Below are 17,783 nucleotides of genomic sequence, written 5' to 3'. Positions count from 1 at the left end.
GGTTGCGGTGAGATTCGGTAATGGTAGGTGGTGGCAGGCACGAGCACATGGACATGGAAACGGGGCGACTCCACGGAGACGCAGGCACAGGCTGCCATGGGCGAGTTCGCCGTCGTCCCCTTGGTGTTGGGGCGGACGGAGAGACTGGAAATGGTAACAGAGTACTAGTGGGCGGCGATGGTAAGAGTTGTTACCTTGAGCTGCGCGGTGACGGAGTCCTCCTGGTTGGTGGGGGCGATGATGGCGGCGCCGGTGGCGGAGGGGGCGCCGGCGAGGGCGAAGGAGTTGTGCGTGGTGAGCCAGGAGTAGTTGCTGAAGGGGAGGCCGGTGCCCTACGACGAGAAGCGCGTACGTCAGCATCTATGAAACCAATCCGAAATGAAGCAGCGGCGGTTCTTGTCTGGACGGAGGAACGAACGAACGAAGGGAAATGAGCCGCCATTGCGAGCAGGAGGAGGGGGGTCGGCTTACGTGCGTGAGGGGGTCGACGGGGGTGGCGCGCGCGCAGACGCCGGCCCCGCCGTCGCCGCAGGCGGCGCAGTGCAGCCCCGAGCCGCAGCCCGCGCCGGCGGAGCACTCGTCGCCTACCCTGGCGTTGGCGGCGGCGGCGACGGATAGGAGGAGGAGGAGGGCGACGGCGAGCGGGCGGAGGCCGGTTGCGGCCATGGCGTCGCCGCGGTGGGCGGTGGCAGCCGTGCGGGAACGGGAGCGAGGCAGGAAAGCTCGGTGGGTGTTGTTGGCAATGGAATTATGGGACGCAGTTAGTACCCGTTTCGGTGTCAATCACTCTCTCGGGTCTTATGTGTAGCGAGACGTGGCTGATGGCTGAAAGATGGATCAATCAAAGATAACGGAGGCGATTAGCCAGCGTGGTGATCGACGCGGCGTAGTACTAAGGACATGTACAATGGTTCTATCTTAGCAATGCCACGTAGGATAAATGATGATGTGGAGGAGAGAGAATTCATAAGAAAAGGCTTGTCTTTTCTTATTTAAGAGAAGACAAGAGATGATCTTTTAGCACAATATGTCTCACCACGTTTTTAGGAATAGCTAGTTATGAAAGATAAGACTAAGAGATGACCCATTGTAGACATGTTTTTTTGTCATTTTTTAATTACATGCAAGACTTAAGATAAGGCTATCTTATCAACCATTGTACATGCCCTAAACCGAAATAATCAACCGTTCAACACGTCTCCGTGGTGATGTACCACGTCTGTGTGCCTGTCCTCCCACGAACGCGTCTTCCAGTTTGACATGGTAGGTAACCTTCATCCGCGCCCACGATCTCTCCTCTCCCACAAACGTTCTGTCAGTTTTCAGGGGAAAAGGGAAACCGTTTTCGCTTCGCTGTGCTCTTGTTCGCACCTTCCTTCCATCCGTCTATCCCAAGAAGATTCAGTCTGCCATGGCAAGGTGGCAACCTTCGCTGCGCACACAAGCGACCGACTCTTCTGGTACGGTACAAACCAGGTGGTTGGAACAGACATGGCAACTTCTGTTTCTTCGCTACTACTCCCTCCGTAAACTAATATAAGAGCGTTTAGATCGCTATTTTAGTGATCTAAATGCTCTTATATTAGTTTACAGAGGGAGTATATAATTTCCTACTCCCTTCGTCCGGAAATACTTGTCGGAGGAATGAAGGAATGAATGTATCTAGACGTATTTTAATTCTATAGATACATCCATTTTTATGCATTTCTCGGACTAGTATATAATTTCCTTTCAAGGAACAACTCGAATTTTGTCAATGTGCTACAAAGTCAAGCTGTGTAATCCAGATTGGGGCGGCGAAACCCAGACCAGGCCTACCGCGCGCCTTGTCTACTACTACCAGGACCAATTCTAGATCAGACCAGGCACAGCACGACCAGCCAGATCAACTCCATAATCCAATCTAGATGAGTCACATATACGTACCAGGGTTCAGGATTTCATGCTGGACAACAGAGCAAAGGTACACACCACTTCCTCACAAACTTCTTTACACACCATTCACACACCAGGCCCACACCAGTAGCGACTCACATTTGCATAATTACATTGGTGTAAATTCTCACAAGCACTATGTATGTATTATATATATATATATATATATATATATATATATACTTTTTCATAAACCCTGTGTATTTTATATACTTTTGGGGCTATTCTTTCCACTCTTTCGAGTAGCTTCTTCCCTTTGATCTTTCCACAAACCCTATGTACACACAAGCTTCAGATGGGCTTCCACACGCTGAGCACCTCCTGGAACATCTCCAGGGTGAGCTCGCGGTCCGCGTGCTGGAAGAACCCGCTGATCTCGTCCCGCACGTCGTAGATCTTCCCGAACACAAACAGGTACGCCAGGCACCCCTTCTTGAGCCGCTCCAGCTGGTACAGCCACGCCACGTGGAGCCGCTCCAGCACGTTGCCCGAGCTGATGTCCTCCAGCAGGCTCTCCTCGCAGCACGACTTCACCTCGCCCAGCCCGTACTTGTTCGCCGCCGCCAGCAGCGCCAGCCGGTGCTTCCAGAACTGCTCCTGCCGGATCGTCCCGTACACGAACCCCAGCAGGGCCGAGCACGACTCCACGCACATGTCCCCGATGTCGATCGTCGACGACGACTTCTCCTTGAGGTCGTGGACGAACATGCTCTCGAACACCGGGGAGCACGCCGCCAGCACCGACTTGTGCGCCTTCAGGACGCCGTCCGTCGTGTTGATGGTCACGTCCGCGTGGATGGACTCCGTGAGCATGCGCGAGAGGCAGCCCAGCGTGCTCTTGCTGGCCACGCCCTGCACCATGCCTTCGTTCGGCCAGATCGACGATGATGATTCAGTGCCCTGTCACCACATTAATTAAAACTGGATCACATTTTAGAAAATCCTGACAGAGGTTACTACTTACACATGCCTATAAAATATATACTCCCTCCGTCTCCAAATACATGGCAGTAAGTTTATATGCCATGTATTTGGGGATGGAGGGAGTATATCCTACAAAGAAGGAACCATTTGAAGCTGATTCGAGGGGAAAAGGAGAGAGGACACTTGCATTGTTCGTGGCTATCTTCAGGTCCAAGAACTCGACGTCAATCGTAAAACGCCCATGGGACATCACATCAACTTGCCACACAAAATCGTCGCTGCTACGGAGAAGCTGCTCGAAAACTATCACAAAGCGATAAAAGTTATCAAGTTTAGTGAGCCTGAAACCATCATATCAGTAGTCATCACAGAGACAATATGACTAGGGAATTAAACAAGAAATGAATGACAGATGAGCAATCAAATGTTCATCCAAAAAATACTGCATTATGTTGAGATTATCGCCAAGCAGCTACTCAAGATTCCATTTACAATTGCAAAGCACATTTGTTATTGTGGGCTTGTGGCCCTAGTTTGAGCTTCTCCTTATTTGCACGCTTCTTTAGATTCAGAATACAATGTTAATATATGTTAGATACTTCAGAAAAAAAAAATCTCCTCTTCAAGGCTATTTATTATAGAGAAAAGTTCACTTTTGGTCCCTGAACAAACCAACTTGTTTGCTTTTCGTCCCTCAACTCCTAAACCATCCAAAATCCATTCCACGTCATGAGCAAAACGGCTTTGATTGGGGACAAGGAAGAAATTTGGCCGGTTTTGAAAGTTCAAGATGCAGAAGGTCTGGTTTAGGAATTGAGGGACGAAAACCAGACAAGTCGATTAACTGAGGGACCAGAAGTGGACTTTTCTCTTTATTATATCTATGTCTTTGCCTCCAAATGGTAGTAGTAATTTAGCTGGTATGTGGGCAAAGTTCTCAGTTCACGGTTGGCATCAAGATGATCAGGCCATGCGTTCACATTGGAGCTTGAAAGCTGCGCACTGAGCAGCCACTCACTGTATTAGCCTAATAGTTGGTGATCTTTGGAATTTCCTATGCAACCACACAGACAACTACTATTCCCTCCGTAACTAAAACAACGATAAGAATTATGGAGCGCAAGGAGTGGTAAATAAAATGCAATAACCACATGGATGTGCTAGAAATGATGTGTAGCCTGCGTTCCATAATTCTTGTCGTGGTGTACGGATTATGGAACGAAAGGAGTAGTAAATAAAATGCAATAAGCACATGGATGTGCTAGAAATGCACAACGCTTTATCATTTACCAATTGGAGATGTGTAGCAGAGCACTTGAAGAAGCAAACCTGGGGAGACGCTGGAGCGGCGCGGCGGGCCAACCCAGGAGACGCGGAGCACGAAGCGGGCGAGCGGCGGCTGCTCCTTGGCCAGCCGGCCGGGCTCCGGGAAGAGGCGCACGTACACCGACCTGCTCTTCTCCACCGACAGGTACCTGTTTTGGGGATTCATGACATCAGCCGGCGGCCAGCCTCGGGAAAACGACATCTAATCGCACCGTGTTTCGATCGAATTTCACGAGTTTATTGGGTTTAGGGGCGTGTAAGATTGGGGAACGGTGGTAGTTTGGGAGTGGTAGGAAGGAGGAGTGATACCAGTTCCAGATGCCGAGCTTGAAAGGGTCGGAGCGGCGGTAGGAGCAGGGGCCGAAGGTGTCGATGCGCCACTGGGCGAGGCGGGAGATGGTCTCCACGCGAGAGTCCGGCCCGCTCGGGCTGCCGCCGCCGCTCATGATGGTCCCGTCGCCGGAGATGGGGGCGCGGGTGCGGTGTCGCGTGAGTGGCCAAGGGTTTCAGTGTTGACGACAGACTGCTTTGCTTTCGAGTGATTACTGCATTTTTTCTTTAATTTAATAATGCCGCCTGGCACACTTGATTGAAATCAGATGATGCAGATGGTTCACAATTTCTACGCAGGATTTGTGTGAACAGTTCCATTCTTAGTTTATACACTTCGTGCATTTTAAAAAATCTTAGAAAATTTATAATGTTACAAAGTGTTGACATAGACATACAAAATGTGTGCATACAAAAATAGGAGATCTTTTTTTAGTCATGTACTGCCTTCGGATGGGAATACAAGTCGGATACAGGTTTTTAGATCCTCGATTTTGACTGTTGAAATATGTGTTGTATGCCATAAAATTTATAGGACGTGAATAAGTGTCACACGTGTGGGCGCTAGAGAGTCTGCCCACACATTTTGTGTGGTGTATAAGAGGAACAACTCACACACCTACGTGTGGGCAAAACAAGTAATGCCCACACATCTTTTTTTTTTCGTCCCGATCCCTCTCACACGCGTGCGTGTGGACGAAGTTGATAACGCCCACACACACGTGTGTCAGGCCTCGTACCTCCTGGTCCCGCACGCCACGCGTGACAGTCACCGCGCGCCCGCAGTTGCCATGGTCCAGACCCTCGTCCATGTTCGTTTAACTGCAGTTGCCATGTCGCTGAATTACGGTTGCCATGTCGGACAACTGCAGTTGCCATGGTTGCTCAACTGCAGTTGCCATGTATGGTCTGGTCTAATGTAGTTGCCATGATTTCAAAACTTTAGGAGTTGCCACATATTAACACTAGGTAGTTGAGAGAGTTGCCATGTGCTCACAAGCATGCTAGGGCAATTGCCATGTAAAAGGAAGAGTTGCCATCTGCTTACGTGCGCGTTAGGGCAGTTGCCATGTACCATGCAAAAACACATGGCAACTCGGTAAAAGAGAGTTGTCATCTGCTTACGTGCACACTAGACAGTTATCGTGTACCCTGCAAAAACACATGACAACTTGGGTAAAAAAGAGAGTTGCCACTTTCTTATAAAGCACTCTAGGGGGCAGTTGCCATGTGCACTGCAAAACACATGGCAACTAGCAGCTTAGGTGTGGGAGAGGAGACGGACGTGTGGGCGAGATGGCAAATGCACACACACTAGCTCTTGTGCGTGCGTGCAAAGTGGCGTGTGGGTGAACTGCATTTCACCCACACACCAGCCCCTCCCGTGTGGTGAAACGGTCATATGGGCGACCGGGTGAACGCCCACACACCAGACCAGTCCTACGTGGCACTAGAAATATGCCAAGATTCGTGCGCTTACGAACGGACGCGGATCCACGCGTGTGGGCGAGATGCAAACGCGAATTTATATCATTGAGTTCATTGTAGAATGAACTTTTGGTTAATTCAACAACCTAAATTCACGTGCTCGGCTTATGTCCCCTCTGCCATCCGTAGGGAGTAATAAAAGATACTTTTATGTGTAGTATACACCACTAGTACATAACCTCATAATTAGCGGTGTTCCGATATGCACACTAGCAGCATCTTGGCGGAGCGCTTCAAGTATAACATTGCTGATAACATGCTAGTAGCAGCGTCCAAATGAAATGCTGCTACTGTATTCAACGTTAGTAGTGTTCCACTAGAATGCTACTCTTCGGCGGTGTTTCGTGCCCAATGCTCCAATATTTTACAAACTACCAGCACACCATTTAGATAATTGAACGCCGCTAATGTACAATACAGTCATGTGCCCAATTTTTCTCTGGCTGCATTTGGTTAGAAATTGTTTTTTTTTTGGTGAGAAAGGTTAGAAATTGGTTCAATGGCAGCAAAAGAAGAATCCAAATAATGAAGTTGCACATGCACTTTAAACAATAACTAGAAGTATTCGCAAACATCGACTTCAACTAATAATTATCGTTACACATTTAATAAAGTACTTAATAACACCAATCCCGAACACAGTTACAAAAGCAAAGTACTCCCCCTGTTCCTAAATATAAGTCGTTTTAGAGATTTCAATAAGGACTATATACAGATATATATAGACGTTTTTTAAGTGTAGATTCACTCATTTTGTTTCGTATGTGTCGTATTGAAATCTCTAGAATGACTTATATTTAGGAACGGAGGAAGTAGTTAGTACGATAAGCACGCAGCACGGTAGATGAGTACTTATACTACACACAAGAAGTACTAATTAAGATGCAAGCCTACTCGTCGTCATCAGCCTCCCAGTTGTAGATGATACGCATGAAGGGGATGGGCTCATCAGCATGTCCTAGGTGTAGCATGATGATCAACTTCTCACCTTCATCGTAGTAGTTGTGACAGTAGTAGTTGTTGTCACGAATCTCCTTCCAACCATTTACGTCAAGACGTCCATCATCTCGCGATGTGGAGTACGTGGTAGCCATGTCAACTATGTCAGAGATGACAATTTGTATGTCACCACTACCTCGATTCTGCATTTGTTGAGGCACCACGACACATGCGAGTTTCTGTTGCAAAACACAAGTAGTATATATATATATATTGAAAAACATGAATAACATGACATTATATTGAATACAATTACAATGATGCATGCGATCTTACTTGGAGTGGCCTGTCCTTCTGAACATTGCCCTTGTTTATCATGTGAACTAATGGCACAAAGGACCAATTGTATGAGCCAGTTTGGACATCCACAACACGGTCCCGGATGTTGTCCACAAATTCCACCACAATGTCCATCTCCTGCCAAGTAAGAGTTGTACCTAAAGTGACATGCCTTTTGTCGACTATCCTACGTGTACCCGGGGACACGTCCCAGTAAGCTGTCCAAATGTATATGTAAGCAAGTGTAGTTATGCACAACAACTAAAATTAGCGTTACTTGAAAAGATTGTTTCATATTTCATAAAGTACTTACACTGGGGAAGCACTCGAGGAGTAGGCAACCACAGTCTCAGATGAAGATCACCTTGGCCAATATTGTAGAAGTCGATCCTCATCCCTACATCGCAGTCGTAGGTCTTGGTCAATCCTCGCCAACCGGGACGACCGAAGAAGGTTGTTTCTCTTTCATTTCTTACTAAAACCTTGAAGTTGAATCCCTCCGTTGTTTGAAGGTGGGACTAACCTATGGTTGGTTGCCCCACAGGAATGTGTAGCATCTTCAGGACCTCGAGTCTCGCAAAGCAAGGGACAATCAATGAAACAAAAGGAGGGAAAATCAGACATTTGTGAGCCACATCATGCATGAATGTAAGAAATCTCAACCGGTTATGAAATCACCCCTTATTACAACATACTATTATCCGGTTGAAGTCCTCTCCTAGCACAAGGGAGAAGCGGTTTGTCGTCATCCACCTTTGCACTTGATGAACGGTCCTGCACCGCCTAACCCGGTTGTCGCCAAACCTAGGACACACACGTGCCATTTATGCACTCGAAATCATTGCATTCAAATGTTTGTCATGCGCGGGAAATTACTACACACAATATAGTTGTGTGCATTCTGCTAACACCCTATTCTACTAACCCTTAAGACGTTATTATACTAACAAACTGTTGGAAATATGCCCTAGAGGCAAAATATTGTATTATTATATTTCTATGTTCATAATTAAGAGTTTATATTTCATGCTATAACTGCTATGATCTTGGAATATGTGATTCAGTGGAAAACTCGTATGTACGTGTGGAATGATAAACGGTAAAGAATAGGTTCCTAGTCTTGCCTCTAAGACTGGCTCAAGTGTTGTCGGTGATCATGTTTCCCGGATCTTAGGATATTGTTAAGTGTAACGATAGTCCTAAAACAATATTGAGAGTATGACGTTAGAAGAACGATCATACTGAATCAACCCAAACTTGTCTGTTATGAATTGAGTTTATATTGTAATAACATGGAGTATTAACGTGTGATTTTTCTCCTTAGACCATGAGAGTAACATAGTTACTTCTTACCGTAAGGTGGACTTTGGGGCTGCTCAAATGCCACCTATAACACGGTGATCATAACGATAATTTACAAGCTTATCGAAAAGTTTGACAAGGTACTAGATAGCTCGAGAGTGGGATTTGCTCCTCCGATGATGGAGATATATTCTTAGGGCCCTCTCAGTGTGATGGCATCCATCATCGTCTGGCCATACACAGGTGACTACATCACGGGGATGCCGGAAACGGCAACAAGAAAGAAGAACAAAAACCGGTAACAAGGATAATGGTATAGTGAGCATGTGATGACTCAGGAGGATACCCATGCATCCCTGGTTTTGTGAAGTATCGCAAAGCAAAAGGAACATCACATGATAACCAAAGGTTCACTCCAATATCATTATGTGCTCATAGGGATCGATATGGACGTCCGCGGTTCCGCTATCGGTCATTGAACGAAGGGGTTTCGTTCATGTCTATGAGTTACCGAACCTATGGGGTCACAAGATTATGGAATCAAGATATACTGAGTGTTAGTAGGACGGGAGTGATGAGAATATATTTTTGTAAATGTTTCATAAATATTCAAAATAGTTTTCAGAGGATCTGGAAGCATTTCGGGGTCACCGGAAGGGTTTCAGAGAGTATCGGGTAATACCGAGTATTACCGATAAATAATATATAGGTGGAAAATATTTCTGGGGCTTTTAAATTATATATAAAAGGGTCTAATATTTATTAGAAGGCTTTTATACTAAATTTAATACCAACGGGCCTTAAAAGGCCAAATCGGGGAAGGAGCACTGGGCCAAGTTGGCCCATAGGAAGTGCCCCCCTTCTTTATAGGGGGATTCGAGTTGGGGATGATACGTCCATTTTGCATCATGTTTTTCTACTGTTATTTATAATGTTTTTGGTCATTATTTCACTTTATGATGCAATCCTAATGCCTTTTCTCTCTTAATTTGCAAGATTTATATGGAGAGGGAAATTACCGACAGCTAGAATTCTGGACCTAAAAGAGCTACAACAGAGATAGCTATTCTATGGAGCTCCAAATGACCTAAAACTTTATGGATATTTTATTGAATATATAAAAAATACTGGAACAGAGAAATACCAGAGGGGGGGCACCTGCTTCTCACAAGGCAACAGGGTGCGCCCACACTCCAGGGCATGCCCTGATGCCTTATGGGTCCCACAGCAGGCCTCCAGTGCCCTCCTTCTGCTATATGAAGCCTTTTGCCCTAGAAAAAAAATAAGAGAAGAATTTTAAGATGAAGCGTCGTTGTCTCAAGGCGGAACCTAGGAAGGAGCACTTTTGCTCTCCGACGGAGCGATTTTGTCGGGGATATGATACGTCTCCAATGTATCTACTTTTCCAAACTCTTTTGCCCTTGTTTTGGACTCTAATTTGCATGATTTGAATGGAACTAACCCGAACTGACGCTGTTTTCAGCAGAATTGCCATGGTGTTATTTTTGTGCAGAAATAAAAGTTCTCGGAATGACCTGAAACTTCACGGAGACACATTTTGGAATTAATAAAAAATATTGGCGAAAGAATCAACCAAAGGGGGCCCACACCCTGGCCACGAGGGTGGGAGGCACGCCCTACCCCCTGGGCGCGCCCTCCTACCTCGTGGGCCCCCTGGACCTCCACCGAACTCAACTCCAACTCCATATATTCACGTTCGGGGAGAAAAAAAATTAGAGAGAAGGATTCATCGCGTTTTACAATATGAAGGCGGGCGCCAAGCCATGTTCTTCCTCGGTAGGGCAGATCTGGAGTCCGTTCGGGCCTCCGGAGAGGGGAATCCATCGCCATCATCATCATCAACCATCCTCCATCACCAATTTCATGATGCTCACCACCGTGCGTGAGTAATCCCATCGTAGGCTTGCTGGACGGTGATGGGTTGGATGAGATTTACCATGTAATCGAGTTAGTTTTGTTAGGGTTTGATCCCTAGTATCCATTATGTTCTAAGATTGATGTTGCTATGACTTTGCCATGCTTAATGCTTGTCACTAGGGCCCAAGTTCCATGATTTCAGATCTGAACCTATTATGTTTTCATGAATATATGAGTGTTCTTGATCCTATCTTGCAAGTTGTAGTCACCTACTACATGTTATGATCCGGCAACCACGGAGTGACAATAGTCGGGACACTTCCCGGTGATGACCGTAGTTTGAGGAGTTCATGTATTCACTAAGTACTAATGCTTTGATCCGGTACTCTATTAAAAGGAGGCCTTAATATCCCTTAGTTTCCAATAGGACCCTGCTGCCACGGGAGGGTAGGACAAAAGATGTCATGCAAGTTCTTTTCCATAAGCACGTATGACTATATTTGGAATACATGCCTACATTATATTGATGAACTGGAGCTAGTTTTGTGTCACCCTATGTTATAATTGTTACATGATTAATGCCATCTAACATAATTATCCATCATTGATCCATTGCCTATGAGCTCGTTTCATATTGATCTTTGCTAAGTTACTTTTCCGTTGCCACTATTACGATTGCTACAAAACTACTACTGTTACTTTTTCCACTCTTACCGTTACTTCCATACTACTTTGCTACTAAATACTTTGCTACAGATATTAAGTCTTTCAGGTGTGGTTGAATTGACAACTCAGCTGCTAATACTTGAGAATATTCTTTGGCTCCCCTTGTGTCGAATCAATAAATTTGGGTTGAATACTCTACCCTCGAAAACTGTTGCGATCCCCTATACTTGTGGGTTATCAAGACCTTTTTCTGGCGCCATTGCCGGGGAGCATAGCTCTGTTCTCAGAGTCACTTGGGATTTATATCTGTTGATCACTATGAGGAATTTGAAAGATCAAAGAACCAAGATTTTTCCCTCAACTACGAGGGGAGGTAGGGAACTGCCATCTAGCACTCTACACTTGATTCACCTTCTGTTTTGAGTAAACATGTGACACCTATACCTGATATTGATTCTGATATGTCGCATGTTATTGATGATACCACTTTTGCTATGCATGATGCTTATGATGATACTACTTCTCTGCTTGATAATACTGTGCCACTAGGTGAATTTCTTGATGGACAACTTGCTAGGGTTAGAGAGAATGAAATTACTGAAATTGATGATATTAATGAAAGTGATGATGAATATTCTCCCCCTAGATATGAATTGCCTGTTGTACCTGAGGGTTATATTATGGACGAAGAAACTGCTAGAGACTTTCTTTCTTGCAATGATAGATATGATCTTAAGAAACTATTAGCTAAGCTGAAAGAAAAGTCTTTGAATGCTAGAATGCAATATGATCCTATGTTTGCTACTTCGCCTATCTGTGTTACTGATAAGGATTATGAATTCCCTGTCGATCCTGAGTTAATTACTCTGGTTGAATCTGATCCTTCCTATGGCTATGAATCTAAAACTGTTGTGGCACATCTTACTAAATTGAATGATATAGCCACCCTATTTACTCATGAGGAAAAAATTGCTATTACTATATTCTTAATTTGTTTCTTTCTTGTTAAAGGGTGATGCTAAAATATGGTTTAATTCTCTTGCTCCTGGTTGTGTGCGTAGTCCCCAGGATATGATTTATTACTTCTCTGCAAAATATTTTCCCGCTCATAAGAAACAAGCTGCCTTGTGGGAAATATTTAATTTTGTACAAATTGAAGAAGAGAGTCTCCCACAAGCTTGGGGGAGGCTTCTCCAATTACTTAATGCTTTGCCTGATCATCCTCTCATGAAAAATGAAATAGTTGATATCTTTTATAATGGACTAACCGATGCTTCCAGAGACCACCTGGATAGTTGTGCTGGTTGTGTTTTCAGGGAAAGAACTGTTGAGCAAGCTGGATTGCTATTGAATAATATATTAAGCAATGATAATGATTGGACACTTCCTGAACCAACTCCTAAGCCAACTCCGAAGAAAAGGGGTATTCTATTTCTCAGTCCTGAAGATATGCAAGAAGCAAAGAAAACTATGAAAGAAAAAAGGTATTAAAGCTAAAGATATTAAGAATTTACCGCCTATTGAAGAGATACATGGTCTTGATAACCCGACACAGGTAGTAAAGGTAAATTCTCTCTATAGATTTGATGAAGGTGATATTCCTCATAATAAGTTTGCTAGTCAATGCTTGGATGAGTTTGATAATTTTATTTTTATACAAGAAAACTTCAATGCTTATGTCGGTAGACAATTGAAACATAATGCTTATATGGTTGAACACTTGAGTGATTATATGTCTAGAGTTAAAAGCGATTGTAAGCTTATTAGTAAACATGCTTCCATGGTTACAACTCAAGTAGAACAAGTGCTTAAGGCACACGATGATTAACAAGGCATTATCCGGTTGGTAAGGCTGATTAACATGGATTTTTTATTAGTTGGTAAGAACCGACTTAACTTAATAGTTTAAGTCGGCCCTTGGGGTCTACAGATCCAATTGATTTATATGAAGTGAAGAAACGGCTTAACTTCATAGTTTAAGCCGGCCCTTGGGGGCTACATGATTTGGTTCACAACACAAAAAGATATCTAACAAGTCTATGTCATATTATATCCTATCATATTCAGTAGACTTGGGGGATAAAGAAATGTATCTCGTATGAGAGCAAGAATTAGATACCTCATGTTTCTGATGCATATGCTTGACCATGTCAATCTCCAAGTCTCGGCTGTTGTGTACTTGGTTCAAAAAGCTAGAGAAGATTTCACTACAACTCAAATGAGAGTAGTTGGCCATGTAAAATTTGACCTTCTGCTGCTCAACCATCTCTTCCTTAGCAGAATGTTTAGCCAGAGCTACATGATTTCCTGGTTCTTGGAAACTAGAGCCAGTGATCACAACTTCCTCAGTATCCGGCTTGAGAGGTTTAGTTGGGCTGGATGGTTCAGCAATCTTCGGCTCAGTAAACCACTGGATCAACAGAGGTGCCACGGTTTTCTGGTGGCGGGTCATCAACAGGATTATCAGGTTGTTGCACAGAGGTATCTGAAATTGGTGCATGTTTCTCTGGGTCATGAGGTTTGGGGTCTTAGGAGGGCTTGTTGGTTCTGACCTTCTTGCTAGGCTTTGCTTTCCCACTACATGAAGATTCAAAAAGTAAGTATGAGCTTAAAGATGTCAAAAGAGACACATGTTTAAGTTGATACCCAGGGGCGGTTTTGAAAGGGGAAAGCTGAGTCTGGGATGAGTCGCCAGACGAAGAGTGACAGATCCCCTGAAAAGTTAAGCCGGAGGCATGAAGTGTTGGATGGATAATATTTAGGTTAAAAGTAAACAAGTGTTGGAGTTTTTACCTTATTTCGGCGTTTGCGTGGAGTTGGCGTGTTGGGTAAGCCAGAGGAAAGTTCTCCGCCTCCACTGTTCCAGGTTTGGCGCCGATTCTCATGCTGTTGTTGCTTCAAAATAAAGTTGGGATCCATGTGAGCTAAAGGGTTAGAAAACCTTACTTTTTGGATCACGCGTCGGATTTTCTGTCTTGGCAAAGGCTCTGAGTCAGAGGAAATAATTGTTACCTCGTCATCAACCGGCTGGCTGCTCTCCGCGTCGCCCTGGTAGTAATCAATGTCAATAAGGTGGATGGAAAAGGAGCCAAGGGAATCAAGATCTACCTCCAACTCTTCAGATTCATCCACGTTAAACATTTCGGCAGCAGTGGATGTCTTCTTGCTTCTCTTCATTGCTCTGGTCTTGACTCTGGCCTTCTTGGCGGCTTTCTCATCATATCTCTTGTCCCAGAAAGTGGACCTAGCCTGAAAAGGTTTACTATAAAGTCAGAATGTTCAGGTTTATGAGTGGTAAGATAGCAGGTAGATAAACCAAAAAAGGCATACCTTTGGTGCCGGGTTAAGGACGCAGAAGGGATTCAGACCCACTCTGCTGCAGCTTTCCAATGACTCATTGAGGAGAGTCTTGGTCATTTCATTGATAGCCTTATCAGTCAAACGCTTTGAGTTGTAACGAAGCGGGTCTTTGGTATCACCAGTGTATGAGCACATTAAGCCGGGTCAGCGGCCTAACGGTATGATTCTCCAAGCTACCCAACACCGAACCAGATCAATTTCAGTTAATCTGTTGCCCAGTAAAGCCCTAACCTTGGAAAAGGTAGGCATAAGCTTGGCCCGTTCAGTAGTGCCAAGTCAGGAAGAGGATGCTTCGGGTTGAGCCGTTGGTCACGAAAGCCGGGCAAAAGATTTTCATTAGCCGGAGAAGTATCCTTGCAGTAAACCCAGGTTTGATTCCAGTCTTTGGGATGACTTGGAAGTGAAGCATAAGGAAAAATGGCGTCTCTGCGATGCTGAATTGAAATTCCTCCGAGTTCTTGACTAGGGCCGTCAGTAAACTCATTCTGGTGGTTCAGATAGAAATATTCTCTGAAAAGGTCGACACTGGGTTCCTCTTGAAGGTATACTTCACAGAAAACCTAGAAGTTGCAAATAGAGTTGGGCCCGATATCTTGAGGGTGAAGTTGCATGAAGTGCAGAACATCCCGGAAGAATTTTGACCCAGGCAGTGAAAAGCCCCGGTTCATGTGGTCAGTGAAAACAATAACTTCGCTTGCTTGCGGCTGAGGTTTAGCTTCTTCCGGGTTAGGAGCACGCCAATGAATGACATCCTTAGCCAGCAAAAAACCAATCTTCACATAGTCTTCAAGCATAGCTTCGGTGATAATGGAGGGGACCCAATCACAGGAGGTGACTGTCTTGGTCATGATCGGATGCAAGGCCTGCAGTAAAGTGAATAAAAATTAAACCGGTGAATATATGGCAAGCTACATGTGGTTGTCTCAAACTGCAGTGCAAGGATAAAATTATGAAGAATCAATTCAGATAAGCTAGCTTGGTTTAAACCGGAAGATGGCCGGGTTATGGATTTAAGCGGATAATGGCGGCTTACCCGGGGCCTAATGTAATATGGCGGGTCATGGTTTATGTCGTGAGCCGCCATGGCAGTTTGGGGATTTAAATCTATCAATGGAGAATTTTTGCTAAGGGGCAGACAAACAGGTTTCGTAAGCTAGTACTATAAATTTGGATCTGTGACAGTTCATGAAAAGCAGTGAAAATAAAGCCAAAGGTGGCGGCAGTGGAAAAACCTAGATGTGTTAATATGGTTCTTGGCAAAGGACATGCTACTTCAATGGAAAAAATGGTGACAAAACCACTTCCGCACAAGATCTACGACCTATTCAGATTGGAAACTACAAGAACTGAAGAGGATAAGAAAGAACTATAAGAACACCGACGAACAAGTACAAACCCTAAAAACAGATCTGAGGAAGAAGTGGGAGGCGTGCTTACAGGCGATAAGGATCGGCGGTGGCGCACTGGAGCTCTCTAGTCTGGTTAGGGTGATGCGGCGGCCTGAGTTGGTGCAGCAGCTGGAGGTCGCGACGGCGGAGGACGAGCAACCGTGCGGCTGAGAGGAGGAGGAAGACGAAGAAGGAAGCAGGGGGGAAATGAAAGAGACCCTCGTACCTATTTATAAGGGGGGCGAGCATAAGACATGCACATGAATCTAGGAGACCGAAATCGTCGCATGGCTATAGGAACGCCTCGATTTTTGGGATGTTTATTAAGATAAGGATCAGCTAAGATGCTTCGAGCCCAGTGCGCAGTTAAGGTAAAGTGACGTCATGGTGGTTTAAGAGAATTCCAAGAGCTGACGTCATGGCGGGTTACAAGAGGTAGTGCAGGTTCACGTCTCAGGTGTTGAAGATTGATATGAACAAGTTCAAATCAACCTGGGGCCCAATGTTGGGGATAGAACTACCAGGTATGAACCGCCCAGGAGGGGCCAGGCCATACGACTAGCGATAACCCATGAAGGGGGCGGGTCATAAGAAGCCCGCTGACGGCCCAAGACCCAGAGGCGACTTAGGGCCCAGAAGGATGAACCGCCATGAGGATAAACTTGTATTGTAAGGCAGGTGTAGTTAGTCACTGAGCTGGACACATTGTCTATGAGACAGCCGGGACTCGGTAAGCCGCCGAGCGTTAACCTGTGTATATAAAGGGACGACCCGGCGGCGAGTTAGGGCAGCAAAGAAAGATATCGAGAACTAGGTCAAGCGTATTCGCTTCCTGGTAATCGAAGCCCAAGCAATAACCACCCTACACTGGATTAGGCTGTTACCTCCACCGCGAGGGGCTGAACTAGTATAAACTCTCAGTGTCCCTTGTCCCGTTTAACCCCTTCAAGCTAACTACGTTGCAATGGTTCCACACCTAAGTCCTTACGCTAGGACGTCTGACGTGATAATTCCACGACACTAAGGGTGATGGGCCCAGACCCCGGAGTGCTCAGGATGTAGACCAGCAGGGACCTCTCTGCTGAGCCTAGGTAGGGCCGCGATGTGTTGATCTTCCAAGGCCGGGCATTGACCCAGAAAAGTGTGTCCGGCAGGAGTAATCAAGCGTGTTGGAAAACGTGGTGCACCCCTACAGGGAATATTATCTATTAATAGCCGTGTCCACAGTAACAGACATTCAGACTTGTATCCTGATCTTATATAACTAGAAATGGATACTTGAGATATGTGGCTCCGAGATTGCTTTTCCGCAGGGAGTCGGGGAAGGATCTCTGGGCGTTGATTCTACAACATGTTTGTTAAATATTAAAATGCTATTCTTTACTCTTCTACATGCTGCAAGATGCTCGGAGCTTCTTGAAGATGCTAGTATTCGTTAGGCTAGGCCTTCCCTTCTATTCTGGCATTCTGCAGTTCAGTCCACAGATACAACCCTTCCATTTGATACCAATGCATACTTAGTATAGATCTGATGCTTGCAAGTACTTTGGATGAGTACTCACGGTTGCTTTGCTACCCCCTTTTCCTCTTCTTTCTTATTTTCAGTTGATGCAACTAGATGGTGGACCCCTGGAGCCAGATGCCACTGCCGACGGATATAACTTCCCGGAGACCGCCGATGAGTAGGAGTAGTTAGGAGGTCCCAGGCAGGAGGCCTTGCATTAAATTTTGCTACTATAATTGATTGCTCCTATTCTGATGCATAGCCTGCTTTTGTACCTGCTATTGTTACCTATCTGCTTATCCTAAACTACTTAGTATAGGTTGGTTGGTGATCCATCAGTGACCCCCACCTTGTCCTTGTTGCCCCTGCTTCATCATTGATGACTCGATCAACGTGATCGACGA

At 45.2% G+C, this 17,783-nt stretch overlaps 1 protein-coding gene across 1 annotated transcript; it reads right to left on the bottom strand.

Moving 5' to 3' along the window:
* Nucleotides 1-2,076: 2,076 nt before the first annotated feature.
* On the bottom strand, nucleotides 2,077-4,753 carry LOC123156848 (BTB/POZ domain-containing protein At1g21780). Its single transcript, XM_044575036.1, has 4 exons — nucleotides 4,495-4,753; nucleotides 4,189-4,334; nucleotides 3,047-3,162; nucleotides 2,077-2,835 (listed from the first exon to the last, which is right to left on the bottom strand). Exons 1-4 carry the CDS (start codon nucleotides 4,629-4,631, stop codon nucleotides 2,227-2,229), a joined length of 1,008 nt encoding a protein of 335 aa, XP_044430971.1. The 5' UTR covers nucleotides 4,632-4,753; the 3' UTR covers nucleotides 2,077-2,226.
* Between the last annotated feature and the right edge of the window lie 13,030 nt (nucleotides 4,754-17,783).

Source organism: Triticum aestivum, chromosome 7B (genome assembly GCF_018294505.1).
Source record: "Triticum aestivum cultivar Chinese Spring chromosome 7B, IWGSC CS RefSeq v2.1, whole genome shotgun sequence".
Taxonomy (NCBI): Eukaryota; Viridiplantae; Streptophyta; class Magnoliopsida; order Poales; family Poaceae; genus Triticum; species Triticum aestivum.
This window is presented reverse-complemented; position numbering and strand designations above follow the sequence as displayed.